The 14,623-nt window shown below is 40.4% G+C and overlaps 1 protein-coding gene across 8 annotated transcripts in view; it reads right to left on the bottom strand.

The window, feature by feature from the left end:
- Tenm3 (teneurin transmembrane protein 3) overlaps window positions 1–14,623 on the bottom strand; it is a 1,762,555-nt gene that overhangs the window by 77,350 nt on the left and 1,670,582 nt on the right. For 4 of the 8 annotated variants that reach the window (XM_040731875.1, XM_040731879.1, XM_040731882.1 and 1 more), the window contains 3 exons: window positions 2,809–2,835; window positions 1,268–1,288; window positions 206–352 (listed from right to left, as the gene is read on the bottom strand). In XM_040731875.1, coding sequence (XP_040587809.1) covers window positions 206–352; window positions 1,268–1,288; window positions 2,809–2,835 — 195 coding nt within the window. The remainder of the gene's footprint in view (window positions 1–205; window positions 353–1,267; window positions 1,289–2,808; window positions 2,836–14,623) is intronic. The other 4 variants (XM_040731880.1, XM_040731881.1, XM_040731877.1 and 1 more) reach the window with 3 other exon arrangements.

Raw genomic sequence — 14,623 nt, 5'->3', positions numbered from 1 at the left:
TTCCATGAACGATAATCACCAGGCATCCGCTTTGGAGAAAATGAGGGAGTGCCATCAATCCATCAGCTCTCACACATTTTCAGTCAATCTAATCTTGAGGGATCTGTTTGTGCTTTTTCTCTTTTCAACAGATAACTACGTAGTCACTGTAACTTACGAACCCAGGCTCCGGCACACACTTGTTTTCAGGTCGAGGCTCCCTTACCTCCTTCATTGTCCTTGCCGTCTGTGCACAGGGTCTCCATGGCTACATCACAGCCCGCTCCTCTCCACCCTGGCTGGCAAACACAATGCCAGCCGTTTTGGTCCAACGTACATCTCCCATTGCTGTTGCACAAACCGGGGCAACCCTCTGTCAAGACACGGAAGGAGAGGAAACAGTGATTTGAGTATTGGAAGCCTTTGTACCTAAAAGAAACAGATATGGGACACTTAGTGGGAACAGGCCTTTATAAACAGCACAGGGACTGTAATTGCACATGGATAGAAACAGCAACGTTATCCAAGGAATCTAATTCTTATCCAAGTGGCATCTTTGATTGGCCTGACCCTTGAGACACCACTTACCTGTGTAGGACAGAAATATATGCAATGACCCACTAAATAGCTTCAGGCCAGACAAAATTAACTTGACATTTTTTTCCCCCTTTCACAAAGCAACAAGGTATAGTGTATGGTTTGGAAAAGCGCCTCAGGGTAATAATTTCAGATCCCCCCGTTCCAATTTTTTAATCTGTTGCAGACACTGCTAGAAGCTTCTTAGGACACAACTTCTTAAAGCACCTTGTTGCTTTAAAAAAATTCCCCTAAATTCAAGCGCATGAGCGTGGGCATGGGTTTATGAATGATGTTAAAAAGAGAGCATTAATTTTATCTGGCCTCCGAGTTGCCGAATATTCATGTGAAATTACAGTGTATTAAATAATTGCACAAAGTATAGGTCAGTATTAATGAGTATACTTTATGCCAAGAGTACATTCCTTTTCACAGAATAAGCAAAGCCCAGAAAATAGTGAAGCAGCTTTAGCGTCTATTCTAACAAACATTAGGATTCAGGCTGCATACGGATGGGACAGGACCGACAGGATATCCAACTAAATGTAGGAGCTGTGCATATTTGATTACTTAGGACGAACAAAATGAAATACCATAAGGACCACAATAAAACATTGATAGACTGAACAAAAACACGGTAGTGACGTGCTTCAAGACAGATAGCGAAGAGTGATATTTTGTGACAATCTCCCTAAGGCTTTTATGCTGTTACCTTTGTATCCTATCTTGTCTGCTTTTATGGGCAAGAAGGGAAAATTTGGGAAATAATTAATTTAATATATCCAAAATTGAAAATTGTTTCAGTCTAACATAATTTTTTCCCCCAGAAAACCAATTTTTTTGTCACTTCCTACTGATGACAACTGGCATGCAGCCACCATGATCTACTTATGAAGGATGACACTCAGGTGAATTCTGAAGTCCCTGTTTATGAGTGTGACATGGTATTGACAGAGGCAAGGGTCAAGTATTCTAAACTCCTGCAATGACCTGGCTATGAGCGAGTCTCTTTGGCTAACTTTTCATCATTTGCTGTAAAATGCATGTAGTAAAATTACTCCAGCAATTGGGGGGTGTTGCATAGCTCCTTGTCATGAAAATGCCCCACCTGTGTTGGGTATAAGATTTAAGGGAGCAATCTGTGTAAGACGTTTAAGTCTGTGTTCAGATGATTATTCACGTGCTGGTCTTTGGTGAGGAACTTGGGAAGGAAATATCTCAAAGAGACGTTCTGTTTCCTAAGCTTTTACAATTACAGTCAACAGGAAGAAGACTGTCTTGATAGTCTAACAAAAATTATACTTATGGATACCATCAGGCCAAGATGAGATCACTTTTTTCTGCTTATCTTGTTTTCAGACAGTTACTGTCTGTGCCCACGAATATTCAATATAGAAAAGGTAGGTGTTTCTTATAGATGTGTTCGTCTGTGATTTTTCTTGAAATAGAAGTGTTTAATTGCCCCACTGCCAATGTATAGCAGTTGCTGCTTGCACACAGAATTATGATAGGAAAGCCTGGATATTGCCATGAATATTTTCATATTCTAATGGAAAGCACAAACAAGGAAAAGAAAATAGGTATTCTGAGGGGAAAGGGGGAGGGATTTTCTCTGCGTACAACACTGTCCCACCCATGTCTACAGTAACTGAAGACGTGAGACTCTGCTGTTTTTTGCTAATCAGTGTTATCAGTTCTGATACAACAGCGTGCACAAGATTTTGTAGTTTGGTAAGAATAAGAAAACAAACTAAGTATCATATATATATTCTGAGACGTTTAGAAAAAAGGCAAAGAAGTTTCCATTGGAGGCTCAATGAGATCTTTCTCTTTTAACATATGTTAGCCAGAATGTTCTTTAGATTGAAAATTCTTATTCTGTGATAAGAATATTTATGATTCTTTGATTTATAATTTAAGGCTCATTAGCTCAACTACCAACAATGAATATTTTGAAGCAGAATAAAATAAAACAAAAAACAGCAAATGTACTGTGATCTTCAGTTTTGGTTTTAGTGAAAACTATTGTTTTAAATAGGAATGAAATTTGCGAGAACCCCCAAATTATAAAAATGACACACAGACAATTTATGTCTCAATACTTTAAATCTGAGGCATTTCACATAACGTAAGCCCAAGCTATAGTTTACAGAAATATGCATGAAAAAGTCTACTGTTACACCTAGTGCAATCTGATACACAGCTATGTAGTTATTTATGCAGATATGTCAACAAAAAGTAGATATACAGTACCTTTAACTATCTTATCCAAATAGTGAGCTTGGGAAATTAAAAAAGGAAAAAAAAAGAACAGACAGACATTTCAGAAATGTCACATAGGACAAGGAAAATTTCAGAATTTACATGCAAATCAAGTAGCTGCAGCTGACACAGAATTCACACCACACGACAGGGATGCACTTCGAATCATCTAAAATGTACTATGGTCGGTTTTAGTCAATGTGGTCCTGACGCCAGGAACTAGGCTCTAGAGGTCAGTCTGGGAGACGCTGGCACTTCCCTGCACAGGTTCTTTGGAAAACACACACACTCTCGTTCTTGTTAGATTACGCTAAGCCGAGTTAGGGGACTCGGGTCTTTATGACTAAAGGATTTTGCAAATTTATGGCTATGAGATCTATAGTAATCAAAGTCTAATAGTTAATAAATAAATAAGCAACAGGGAAATGAAAGAAACGAAGAACCATCAGACAGATACTTCCATTCTATTTGGAAAAGGCATATGAAGCCCCGGAGGAGTCTCCAGTAGCTTCTGGCTAGATGCCAGATGCATGAGCGTTTCACATATGTGGTCCATTAGGGGACAGGAGTGGTCTAAGCCATTGTTTCAGCCCAAGAACCATCTTGAAATAGGCTCTGTTTTTCTCAACAGGTTTACAGGGCCAGCTGGACCCAGACTGTGTCTCTGGCTGTCCTCGTACCATTTATCTTCCCAAGACATAGTGCCTCTCTGCCTTCACTCATGGAAGAGATCTAATATATTCTTAATAAGCCTCAAATCTTCCTGCTTTGTCAAAATTCATACATCTTTAATGATCTAAAATTGCTTTTCAAAGATGCTTATGTTGATTATTTTTCATTACTGATACATGCAAGTGGCAGTGGTACTCTTAAAAGAATGATTTAAATTATAACTTTCACATGAGACACTCAGGTCTGCTGGCTGTGTCATGTGGGTAAACAAACCCATAAGTGGTTTTGACACATCTGTACTGTGTATACAAAAGGATTCTTTCACTTTGCCACAGGATTCCATTAGAGGCTTCTGAATTGCCTTTAAAAATAAGAACATTTATGGCTAATTGACAATACATTACAAGGGAAATTAAGGTGAAAGAAGAAATGGCATTAGATCATAACTTAGTAAGCATAATTCATCTCTTAAGCATTAGAAGAGAGATGTATTACTGCATCATGACACTGATACGAGTTTTTAATCATTCCTTCTAAGTATTATGTAATCTGCAAGAGTTCTTTCTGTAATAGCCCATTTGACGATGTGCACATAATCATAATGATATTAATAATCTAGGGTTTTCAATACAGGCAGGGTAGCATTTCCAAGGGAATTCTATCAGCTTATAAAAATTAGTTACACTGATTACACTTGGTGAGTATATCATGTGTTTTTATATCAGATCTGCTTCAGTTAATGCAACCAAAAATAAAGAACACAGCTAAATTTTGATCTAAATTTTTTAAGTTTTAAGTTTTAAGAGGGACTGAATTATTTCCTGACCAGTCAGTCCTGTTAACTTAGCAAACAGAGTCAACTATGCAAAGCAATGGATTGATTTACAGTAAAGGTAGGGTTGTCATTGGGTCAGGTGGATACCAGAAGAGGCACTGAAATTAGAAAATGGATTTAAAATACACACAAATCATAATCAGCACAACACTTTAAATATTAGAAATATTTAATGCAGCATTCATGAAAATCTAAAAATCAGCTATAAGAATATTTGTACTGAGCATAAGATACTAAGATTTATCATTTTCCTATCACAAAGAGCATATTAAATGTCATAAAGAATCATCGTGATAGCTTAAGACTAAGAAAAACAATAACCTATATTTTACTTTGAAGAGTGAAATTCTGATAATACCTCAAAAGCCTGATTCTAAACAATGAAGAAGTTGAAAGGAAATGTGGATACATGAGGTTAAAATAATTATGAAAATAATTGCAATTAAGAACATCATTATAGAAGCCAGTACAGGAAATTAGCAGAAAAATGCAGGCATGTTGTAAGAAGCCATTAGGAATGATAATCGTAAAAAAATACAGAATAGTTAAAAATTAATATACCTAACAGTTGCTAAGATGCACATTAAATTCCAGAAAAATTACTTTGAAGGTGAATGTTTTAACTTAAAGTTAAAAAAAATACCAACTAATTTTTGTTTTCTATTGAATGTAACTTTCTGATAGGTGGGTATTAGTCATTAAAAAAACTATTATTATGTTCTATTCACAAAATACTTTCCTTGACATTTGGAATATTTATCTTTTTAGAGGATCCATGCAGAACCTAGGGAAAGCATTATTTTGGGTTTCAGATCCGAGAGAACTGGTGACAGGTGGATTCTGCAAACTATACATCCAAGTGGTCAAGGTAATTCCAGATTTTTCTCTGAGCCCTGCTTCTGAATGTCTTGTAGATTATGAAAACTTGGCAGGAGCAGGTATATTAATGGTTCCCACATATCTTACTCTGAACCAGGCAGGTCTTTAAGTTTAGACCAGTTTCAGAATGATGTTAGAAAATGTATGGGGTACTCTGGTTGCAGCCTTGCTTCCTGAAGGCAACGAAAGGCTTAGTTCATGCTACTAGGTTAAGCACCTCATATTACTCATTTAACTAATCTTCACCACCAGCTCAGGATGTCATAACTGAGACAGCAAATGCAGACAAGAGGAGAGAAAGAGGCGCAACAGAGTGCAGGGTACACAGCCAGCAATGCGGGGTGCCTGGCTCCGCACACAGCTAAGAACCATGTCATGATGCAGAATCCCCATTGTCTTGAAGATTCAGAAATCATTTCTTTTCCCAGTCGGAAGCACTGCTGAAGGGGTCCAGAAGTACAGTGCTATCATTCTTTATCTAACAATAGGCATCTACGAAAGCTCTGGGGTAGTGCCATCTTCTTCCAGGTACCTTCGACATGGCATCTTTGAGTAATGGGAAGTGATCGTATGAGTTAGCGTTACATTGCTGTGACAAAAATGCCAGCCAGAAACAACTTTTAAAGGACTGAATGATTTATTTTAACTGTCTTTCAGAGGTGCTAGTCTGGCGAGGCAGGGGGAGCGTGGAAGAGCTAGGCAGTTTGCGTCATGGTTGACCAGGAAGCAGAGAAAGGGGAATATGGGCACTCAACTGCTTTTTCCTTAAAACAAACAACAAACAAATCCAAGTTCCCAGTTCATGCTGGTGCCATTTAGGGCAGATGCTCCTCCCTTAGTCCTCTTTGGAAGTTTCCTCACAGTCTTATACAGATGTGTGACTCAAACCCAGCCAAGCTGGGGCTGGAGAGATGGTTCAGAGGTTAAGAGCACTGGCTGCTCTTCCAGAGGACCTGAGTTCAATTCCCAGCACCCACATGGTGGCTCACAACTGACTGTAATTCCAGTTCCAGGGGATCTGACATCTTCCCAGCAATGCACACAAAATAAGAAAAATAAATACATAATTAAAAAGAAACCCAGCCAAGCTGACAGTGAAGACCATTACAGGAGGTCTACTTCAAATGTTAGGGTGCAGACATCACTTACAGGCTGTGCCTAGTTCCTGACTTTAACTGTACTCTTTCAAAAAATATACCCAGATGCAAGGGACACAGCGAATGAAATGCTTGTGCAGGTTTCAAGTCTATGCACTAGAGGTCCCTAGTCTACTTATGGTGGGCAAAGACTGGGAAAGGGTGGGTGGGAGAGATTTGGCTTACCAAACTCTTCCATTCATATACACCAGTCAATGAGCTTTCAGGGTCGGCAAAGCAAAGGGCTGGCCTGGCATCTTTGCACACACTTCTCTCGGTGCACTTCTAAAGAATTCTTTCTCCTTTTATGCCTTCTCATTGTGTGTGGAGGGAGACACACAGTTTATATACCCGTTTAGTAGTGGGTCTGGGCTCTATGGCCCTTGGAAAGGTTCACAGGCTACGATTAATTCCTAACATGCTGGGTAGGAAGGCACAGCATCAATTTGCCAGTTCAGCTAAGGACTGTCATGAAAACACACAGCTTTAGTGAACTTTATTGACGTATGTGACTATGTAGATAATGTATACATATTCCCCATTAGAATTGGGGTAATCAATGCATGCTTGCTGCCTGGTCTATATGGCTTTAACATGTGTTATGGAAAGTGATTAAATACACTTCTTCTGAAGGCTTTAGTATGTTCTATGAGGAAGCTATCCATTGGCAAAGGAGAGGAAGTGGGATTTACCCCGTTTCCAAATCTTTCCCTGCTCTGTCACCCATATGTGTCTCCCTCTCACCCTAATCCATTTACTCACAGGCATCAGTGTTAACGGCAACTGCCATTTACTGGCTGCTAATTATATGTGAAAACTATGCTAAGCATTTCCAATACATTAGCTGATGCATTTTCACCCTCCTTCCGGTTAAGATGTAGCACTGTTACCTTCCCCACTCTAGGGACAAAGGGACTGAAGCACAGGATGGGGATAAGTCCTCTAGGATCACATCGCTGGCAACTGGCAACGGCAAAACCCCAGTCAGGTAACTGAACACCAAAGCTCACGGTTTCACTAAGTGAGTTACGTCTACAGCTTAGAGAACCCGGAACCTGTGTGTGAGGCAGAGAACACACATCATGTGCTGTGGGATTGGTCAAGGGGCTTACTTGAATGAAAACACCGGACAAAGTGGGAATCATTAGTTCAACATTGCAGATGAAAGGAAGCAAGACTAAAGGCAATTTAACTTGAACTAGAAACCATCCACACCCCGGCGTAGGTAAGAGGACCTCACCGCTGTCTGATAAGAACTACTGTACCATGCAGTCTGGGAAACCAGCAGACAAGCAAGCAAAAACACACATACAGTAAGAGGGATGAAAACAAGGGTTAAAACCAACCAAGAACAGCGGCAGCTCAGTTGACCTACAACCACTGCACCAGGAGGACCTGCTCAGCTGTATCCAAAGAAGGCTGTTCCCTTAAAAACGAGGTCAAGGGGTGCACATGCTTTCTGAGGAGGAACATGGATGCCTGAACGTCTACTTGGAATGATATGAATTCCACATTTGTTTTCCTTTCGCCATCACCCGACTCTCATAAGCACAGAGAAAAAACAAAGGCAGTCACGTTGGTTCCATGTATATTAAGTAGCTCACAGTGTTGGAGGTAGGGGAGGGCAGAGACTGCCTGTGTATTGCTGCTGATGTGTGTGGTTAGGAAAGATTCCCACTGAATCTGCTGTCGACAGTGTGCTTGGTTGGAACCTATTATAGTACAGTATTTCCATGGGACTGCTGAATTGACTCTCACGTTTAAGTTAGACATAAGCAAATAACAGAGGATCAAGGATGCTGGAAATACTTCTCTCTTTAATTGTAAGAATCAAATCTTAGGGGCCTCTCTTTGGAAGGGGATAACTCAGCCCGATGAGTGCATGGTAAAACAAGGATGCCTTCTTCATTGGGGCCATAACTGCCAAGTCCTTGGATTGCAGGACAGGTTTTGTATTTAGCCCCTGTGTGCTTCATAATTTCTTTAACATAGATTTTAAAAAATGATTCACATTAGTATCTCATTAAAGTTGTAAGTAAGTATCATTCTTAGATTATTCATGGACCAGCCCTAGTAGGGTGACAGAGAAGCTACCGTGTGCAAATAAGTACATATTAAATCCATTTATTCCAATCAGCAACCGTTTAAATCAGCATGCATGCTGCATACCCATTGAGTTGATGTTCCTTAATTGGTACTCACTGCACTGTTTTATTACTGATTGCCACACCATAAAGGATTAGGATACCGACATAATTTTAAACACCATAAACCAATTTTATATTCTTAAAGAGTTTACGCAGGTCCATTAAAATATACTTTAAAAATAACAGAGTTCGCATTCTAAGATTATGGGGAAATAATTTAAAATATGTCTACACCATCTAGAATTTGAATTTCAACATCTAGCAAGTGTGAGATGGTGTCATATAAAAAAAAGAAGCTTGTGTTCACATGTGCATCAGCGCATGTTCTCAGAGGCCATTTACTCTCTGAAACTGGCACTCTTATGAAGACCTGCTTCGAATATCTTGGAAAGTTTGGGTTTTGCATTCATTGCAAACCCCCCCCCCCCGCCTTCGTGGTTTTCTTTTTGAAAATTGATGCATGGATTTTCTGGATGAATATATTGCTCCCTACCTTACCTACCCTGGTTCGGAATGTTGCTTAAAACAAGGCACCCCCAAAGCGTGAAGTGAAACACTCCCTGATTTAAACCAGGCTAGACTAATTGAGATCCCAGAGAAAAGATGCACTGAGCTCAGCCAAGGTGCCATTGTGAGCTCCAGGGCCTCATACAGGACAGCATTTGGCGTTTCCTTCAGTTTAGAATCATTTGCCCGACTGAGGACTATATATCTACAACGGTGGTAACAGAGGGACACTCAGAATGCCAGCGCAGATGCACGGATGTCGCTATATATGCACAACTTGTCCAAGAAGAAGCCTATTGTCTGGCACACGCTGCAGCGAGCTCTGTAATAAATAGTCTTTTGCATATGTCAGGATTTCATCCATTGGACCACATACAGAAATATGGTATCAACACACGTCTCCCTCAGTTTTCAGTCCTTAAATCTACTAAACGACATAGGGAAAACACATCTTAGGATTTTGTAGATCCAAGGGGAATGGGGGCGCAGGTACATGTTAGTATTCTGATGTGTGAGGAAACTAGCTAGAGAGCACCACCAATGTTTATAAAAAAATACTATATGAGCTGAGGGTGTAGCTCAGTATAGAACACGTATCAAGTATGTAAGAGGTTCATATAAAGCCATGGGTGCAACTCAAAGGAAACTCTTAAAAAATATAGTACAAATGGTTGGGAAGGATGTTCAGTGGTAGAGCCCATGCTTACTATGTGTAAGGTTCTGAGTTCAGGTCCCAGAACATAAATATACATGCTATAGATTTTTATGCCAATAACTAGATATTTGAGATGCCGAAATGAGAACCTCAGTGCCTGTGCACTGTTAAGAATACTAGTCTGTCCTGTTCCCCTTCTGTGGGTTACCATGCATATCTCTCTTAGGGTCATCCTGTTTCCCAGACTCTATAACTGGAGATTGTAGGCTGGCACAGGACAGAATCTTCTGAGGGGATTGGGAGCACGGGGGTGGGGGGCGGCATGAGGAAGCTGAGAGAAAGAGACAGGGTGAAGAGGAAGGGAGAGGAAGACATGGGGGAGCAGGATAGTTGAGTAGGGGGAAGAATAAAGGAGAGCAGGATGAGAGATACCATAATAGAAGGAGCTACTACAGGTTTGAAGAGAGATCTGGTACTAGTGAGATGTCCAGAGACCTACAAGGATGACACCAGATGGCAATCTAACCAATAGTGGAGAGGCTACCTTAAATGCCCTTCCCTGATAGCGTGATTGACGACTTCCTTGTATGCCACCCTAGAGCCTTTATCCAGTGGCTGAAGGAAGCAGAGGCAGACACCCACAGCTAAACACTGAACTGAATACCTGGAACCCAGCTGCAGAGAGGGAGGGGTGATGAGCAAAGAGATTATGACTTGGCGGGGGAAACCCACAGAAACAGAAACAGTTGACCTGAACAAAGGGGAGCCCATAGACCCCAGACGGATGACTGAGAGGCCAGCATGGGACTGATCCAGAACCCCTGAACATGGGTGTCAGTGAGGAGGCCTCAGCATCCTTTGGGGCCTCAGGCAATATGTCAGCATTTAGCCCTGTCATCCAGATGGACTTTGGGAGTCCATTCCACATGGAGGGATGCAGTCTCCACCTGGACATATGGGGGAGGGCCTAGGCCCTGCCCCAGATTATATGACAGACTTTCGAGATCCCCCATGAAGGGCCTCACCCTCCTTGGAGGATGGAGTGGGGATTGGAGGAGAGGTTGGGGGGAGGGTTGAAGGGGAGTGGGAGAGGAAGGGAGGGAGAGGGTTTGACATGTGAAGCAAACTTGTTTCTAATTTAAATGAAATAAAAAAAATACTGGTCAGAAGAAAGTACAGTAATGACCTATTGATCTGCTCAGAATAGATCGTGTGTTACCTAGGATCATTATTTCACTATCTTTGTATACTGGGGAAATTTGATACTTAAGAAAGATTTGGACTGGAAATGGAGCTCAGCTGACAGGGCGTTTCCTAAGATGTATGAAGTCCAGGGTTCAGTCCGCAGCATCACATAAACAGGCGAGGTGGTGTTTGTCTGCAACCCAGTACTCAGTTGGAGACAGGAGAAGTCAGCTCCCCTCAGAAGCTCAGAGTCAGAGTTTGAGGCCATCCTGGGCTACACTAAATAAATAATGTTAAAAATTAAAAAGAAAGAAAAATTTGTAAAATATTAATTAGGTGAGTAAATCACAGTGGGTCTTTCTTATGCCAGTTTTCTTTTTATCTAGGAGAACACTGATTTAAAAAAAATCGAACTGTCCTCTTCACTCATCCCAGACAAACTACAGCTTATTCATGAAATGTATAAGGACACACATAGCTCCTTTAAAAGATGACTCAACAAGAGTGCCATTTTCCTGTATCAGAGGTGAGGAAGTACACATGGGTATGCACACAGGAACTTTTTATGCCTCCCCCATCCCCCAGGAGAGGACACTAGTGACAAATCTAACCTATCAATATTATACAAGCAAACTGTTCAGTGGCCAATGTCTGTATACAGTATTCAGCCTAATAATTTCAGGTGACATAAAAACTGGATATAAACTTTAATTTTGCAAGGAGATACATATGCCTTTCAATAAGTAGTTTCTAACCTCCACAAATCCTTCCCAATAAAAATTAATGTTCTTTAAATAATTTTTTTCTTTTCAAAATTTGCTATCTTTATTTGACAAACTCTAAGTTCTGTTAAGAGATATAGATCAAATCTTCCTAAAAAATCTTTCAAATTTTCCTGAAAAGTAATTCATAAAAAAACATGGCATTTTATTATTGAGCCAACTGCCATAACTGTTATTTCATCTGTTTCTATGGCAATTCAGGAGTTTTTTTAATGACAAATAGTTATTAGTTTACTATAGGAAAAAACACTTCTACAAGAAACATGAATGAGCAACTAGAGCTTCAGCCACCACGAGCTTGGGAATGGCTTGTGGATTTGGAACAGGGTTATCCTGTATGCTAGTGTACACCCACAGAGAAGGTCTACAAATGAGGCTCTCTGAACTGTGGCTTCCTGAAGGGAACGCCCACCTTAATAGCTTAACTCATAAAACAGCCAATCTATGAAGAACACTTTGTACTGTTTCTCAGCCCATGGTATACATTCAACAGATACTAGGCATTAGTAACTCATAGTTTATATTTGAGAAACCCAGACTCATGAGGTAACTTATTTTAAGAAACCAGAAAGACTTTACACAGATGAACTCAGGGCTGCTAATGATTTGTTTTGCACGCTGCATGGAATGTGTTCTAGAGTACAAATGCTAGGGTGGGCCCCTCATACTCCTGGCCAGTGTATATTACTTTGGTAGGAACATTATTTATATGAATGAGTTTTGACTGAGGGGGTCAAAATTACAGTGTGTGTGTGTGTGTGTGTGTGTGTGTGTGTGTGTGTGTGTGTGTGTAGAAAAAGTTTTCTTCTTGTCACTAAAATAGTTGTTGCTTAGTGATACATACCGATCAATTTGTGTTTCAGCATTTCAGATGAAGTAGTGACTTCACTAGTCATTTCATTTCAGAAAGGTAAATTAACACTTTCTAAATGAGTTTGGGTGTCCACATAAGTATCCAAACAATACACTTAGAAGTTTTTTTTCTTTTTTTTTACTTTTGCAGTAACTGTATGGGGGGAACCAAGGACTTTAACTTCCCTCTTTTACATGTATGTCTCTCTCCATATATTGTGACTTTGCTGGGACTTTTCCTTCTATTTTTCACTATGAAATGTACTGAGCAGATGGAATATACATTGTTAACTTTTATAGCAGACTGCTATAAATTTAAACTAGTGTCTCACCATTTTGGAATAAAGGAAGTCCACTCTCAGCCAAGACGAGTTTTTTAGTAGTGTGGGTGACACGTGTGTAAGAACTTGAAAATCTCGACTTTCACTGTGCGTCTTGGGCTGACACTGGTCACAGCTCTAAGGGCATGAGACTGGAGTGCCAGAAAGAGTTAAAGTCTATGAAAACACCACATAGATTGTTTTCTTTTTTACATCTCATGACAGCTATATGGTGCCATTTTCCTTTCTGTGTACCAATGAGTGGGGAGCGGATGGCTCACTGGCATGGTTTAACTCTTATCAGGGACCCATCTAACAAGTCAAGAGCTGGACGGAATGTGAAATGCACTATTTTATACCTCATTGTTCAAGCGGGGGCTAATGAATGAATACCTGCTGTCATTAATTCACAATTAGATCACTTATGTTTAACCACATGCTTTCTATGCACGCATATATAAATATTAATTTTGGATAGGAAGGGAATCATTCGGCACCATAACAATTAAACAGCTGTAACCTGTCTTATGTGCTAACCGAGGGAGCTTCGGGCGAGCTACATAAGCAGATGGTTTTACCCGCCCATGCTTAATGTTAAAGACTTAAAAAAAAAAAAAAGAGGTGTTGACAAATCAGAACAAGTAGGCATAGTTTTAATGCAAATTGGTCGATTTGCAATGTAGATTGCCCTAAAAACTAATTTGGTGTATAGGAAAAAAAATTAAGCTCGGTTGTTAAAGGAAGACATTATATCACATTTGGAGATAGTAGGTTCCCCACCAACATAATTATTTACTAATTTCATTCAACCAACAGAGTTTAATGGAAAAGCATCTGGCAATGTATTCATATTTAAGGACCTCCTTTGCTCCTTAATTTACCCAAGGCACATGCCTGTTAAAGCCCAGAAATGAGAGCCATATATCAGACAGTTGTTTTCCTGTTTCATTAAAGAGGCACTCAAACAGGAGAGGGTCACTGACCCTCTCCTGTAGAACCATAGGAAAAAAATTGGCTTCAGTCACACCATTATCTGTGAATCCAGTAGACACGCAAGGGTGCGGGAGCCGCTGCTTTTGTACAGACTACCAGTAGAGGCAAACTTGTCTTTTGAAATTAGCTAGGCCTCATGACCTGTCTAAGGAACATCTGTCCCAGGCCTGCTTTAATTTGTAGTAGATAGCACAAGACAGAGACTGCAACTGCCCGAGGTGCAGAGAATAAGAAAATGGGATGTGTATATCCAACTCCCTCCTCCCAAGTCTAGGGATCCTTGTGGACAGAAAGAGCTCAGAGTCAGAGGTGATGGACGACTGTGAAGAAACTGTCTTCTGGCTACAGCTGGACACATATGGGGTCACAATGGCTGTGACAGCAAGCACAAGACCAGTGTGAGCTCCAGTCAGACCAGATCCCAGCATAGAAGTAGGAGCTGAACACAAGTCCCACCCTGGAGCTGTTGGAAACTGTTGGCTGCTGAGAGAGGGAGAGACAGTTCTCTCTAAGGGTGAAGGCCCTGGAAAGTTGACCACACTCCAGCGGAAGAGCACACATCTAAGAATATTGGGGCAGCACAAATTGGTCTTGATGGGTTAAAAAAAAATGGACACAAATTTGGGTGGTTAGGGCAGTGGGGCTGCATACTATTAAAATGTGGATGAAACTCTCAAAGAACTAATAAACTTATAAAAATCTGTATAGAAGAAAAGTAAAAGCAAACAGTAACAAAAACAGACACGTAAAAAGGAAGCCATTTTAGAATAAAAGCTTGTTTTCAACTTGCTTGATTCACAAAGTGATTTTCAACTTGCTTGATTCACAAAGTGATAAAGAGAA

This window comes from Mesocricetus auratus, unplaced genomic scaffold (assembly GCF_017639785.1).
Source record: "Mesocricetus auratus isolate SY011 unplaced genomic scaffold, BCM_Maur_2.0 Super-Scaffold_100026, whole genome shotgun sequence".
Classification (NCBI taxonomy): Eukaryota; Metazoa; Chordata; class Mammalia; order Rodentia; family Cricetidae; genus Mesocricetus; species Mesocricetus auratus.
Note: the sequence above shows the minus strand (reverse complement) of the source record. Positions and strands in the feature narration are given on the sequence as shown.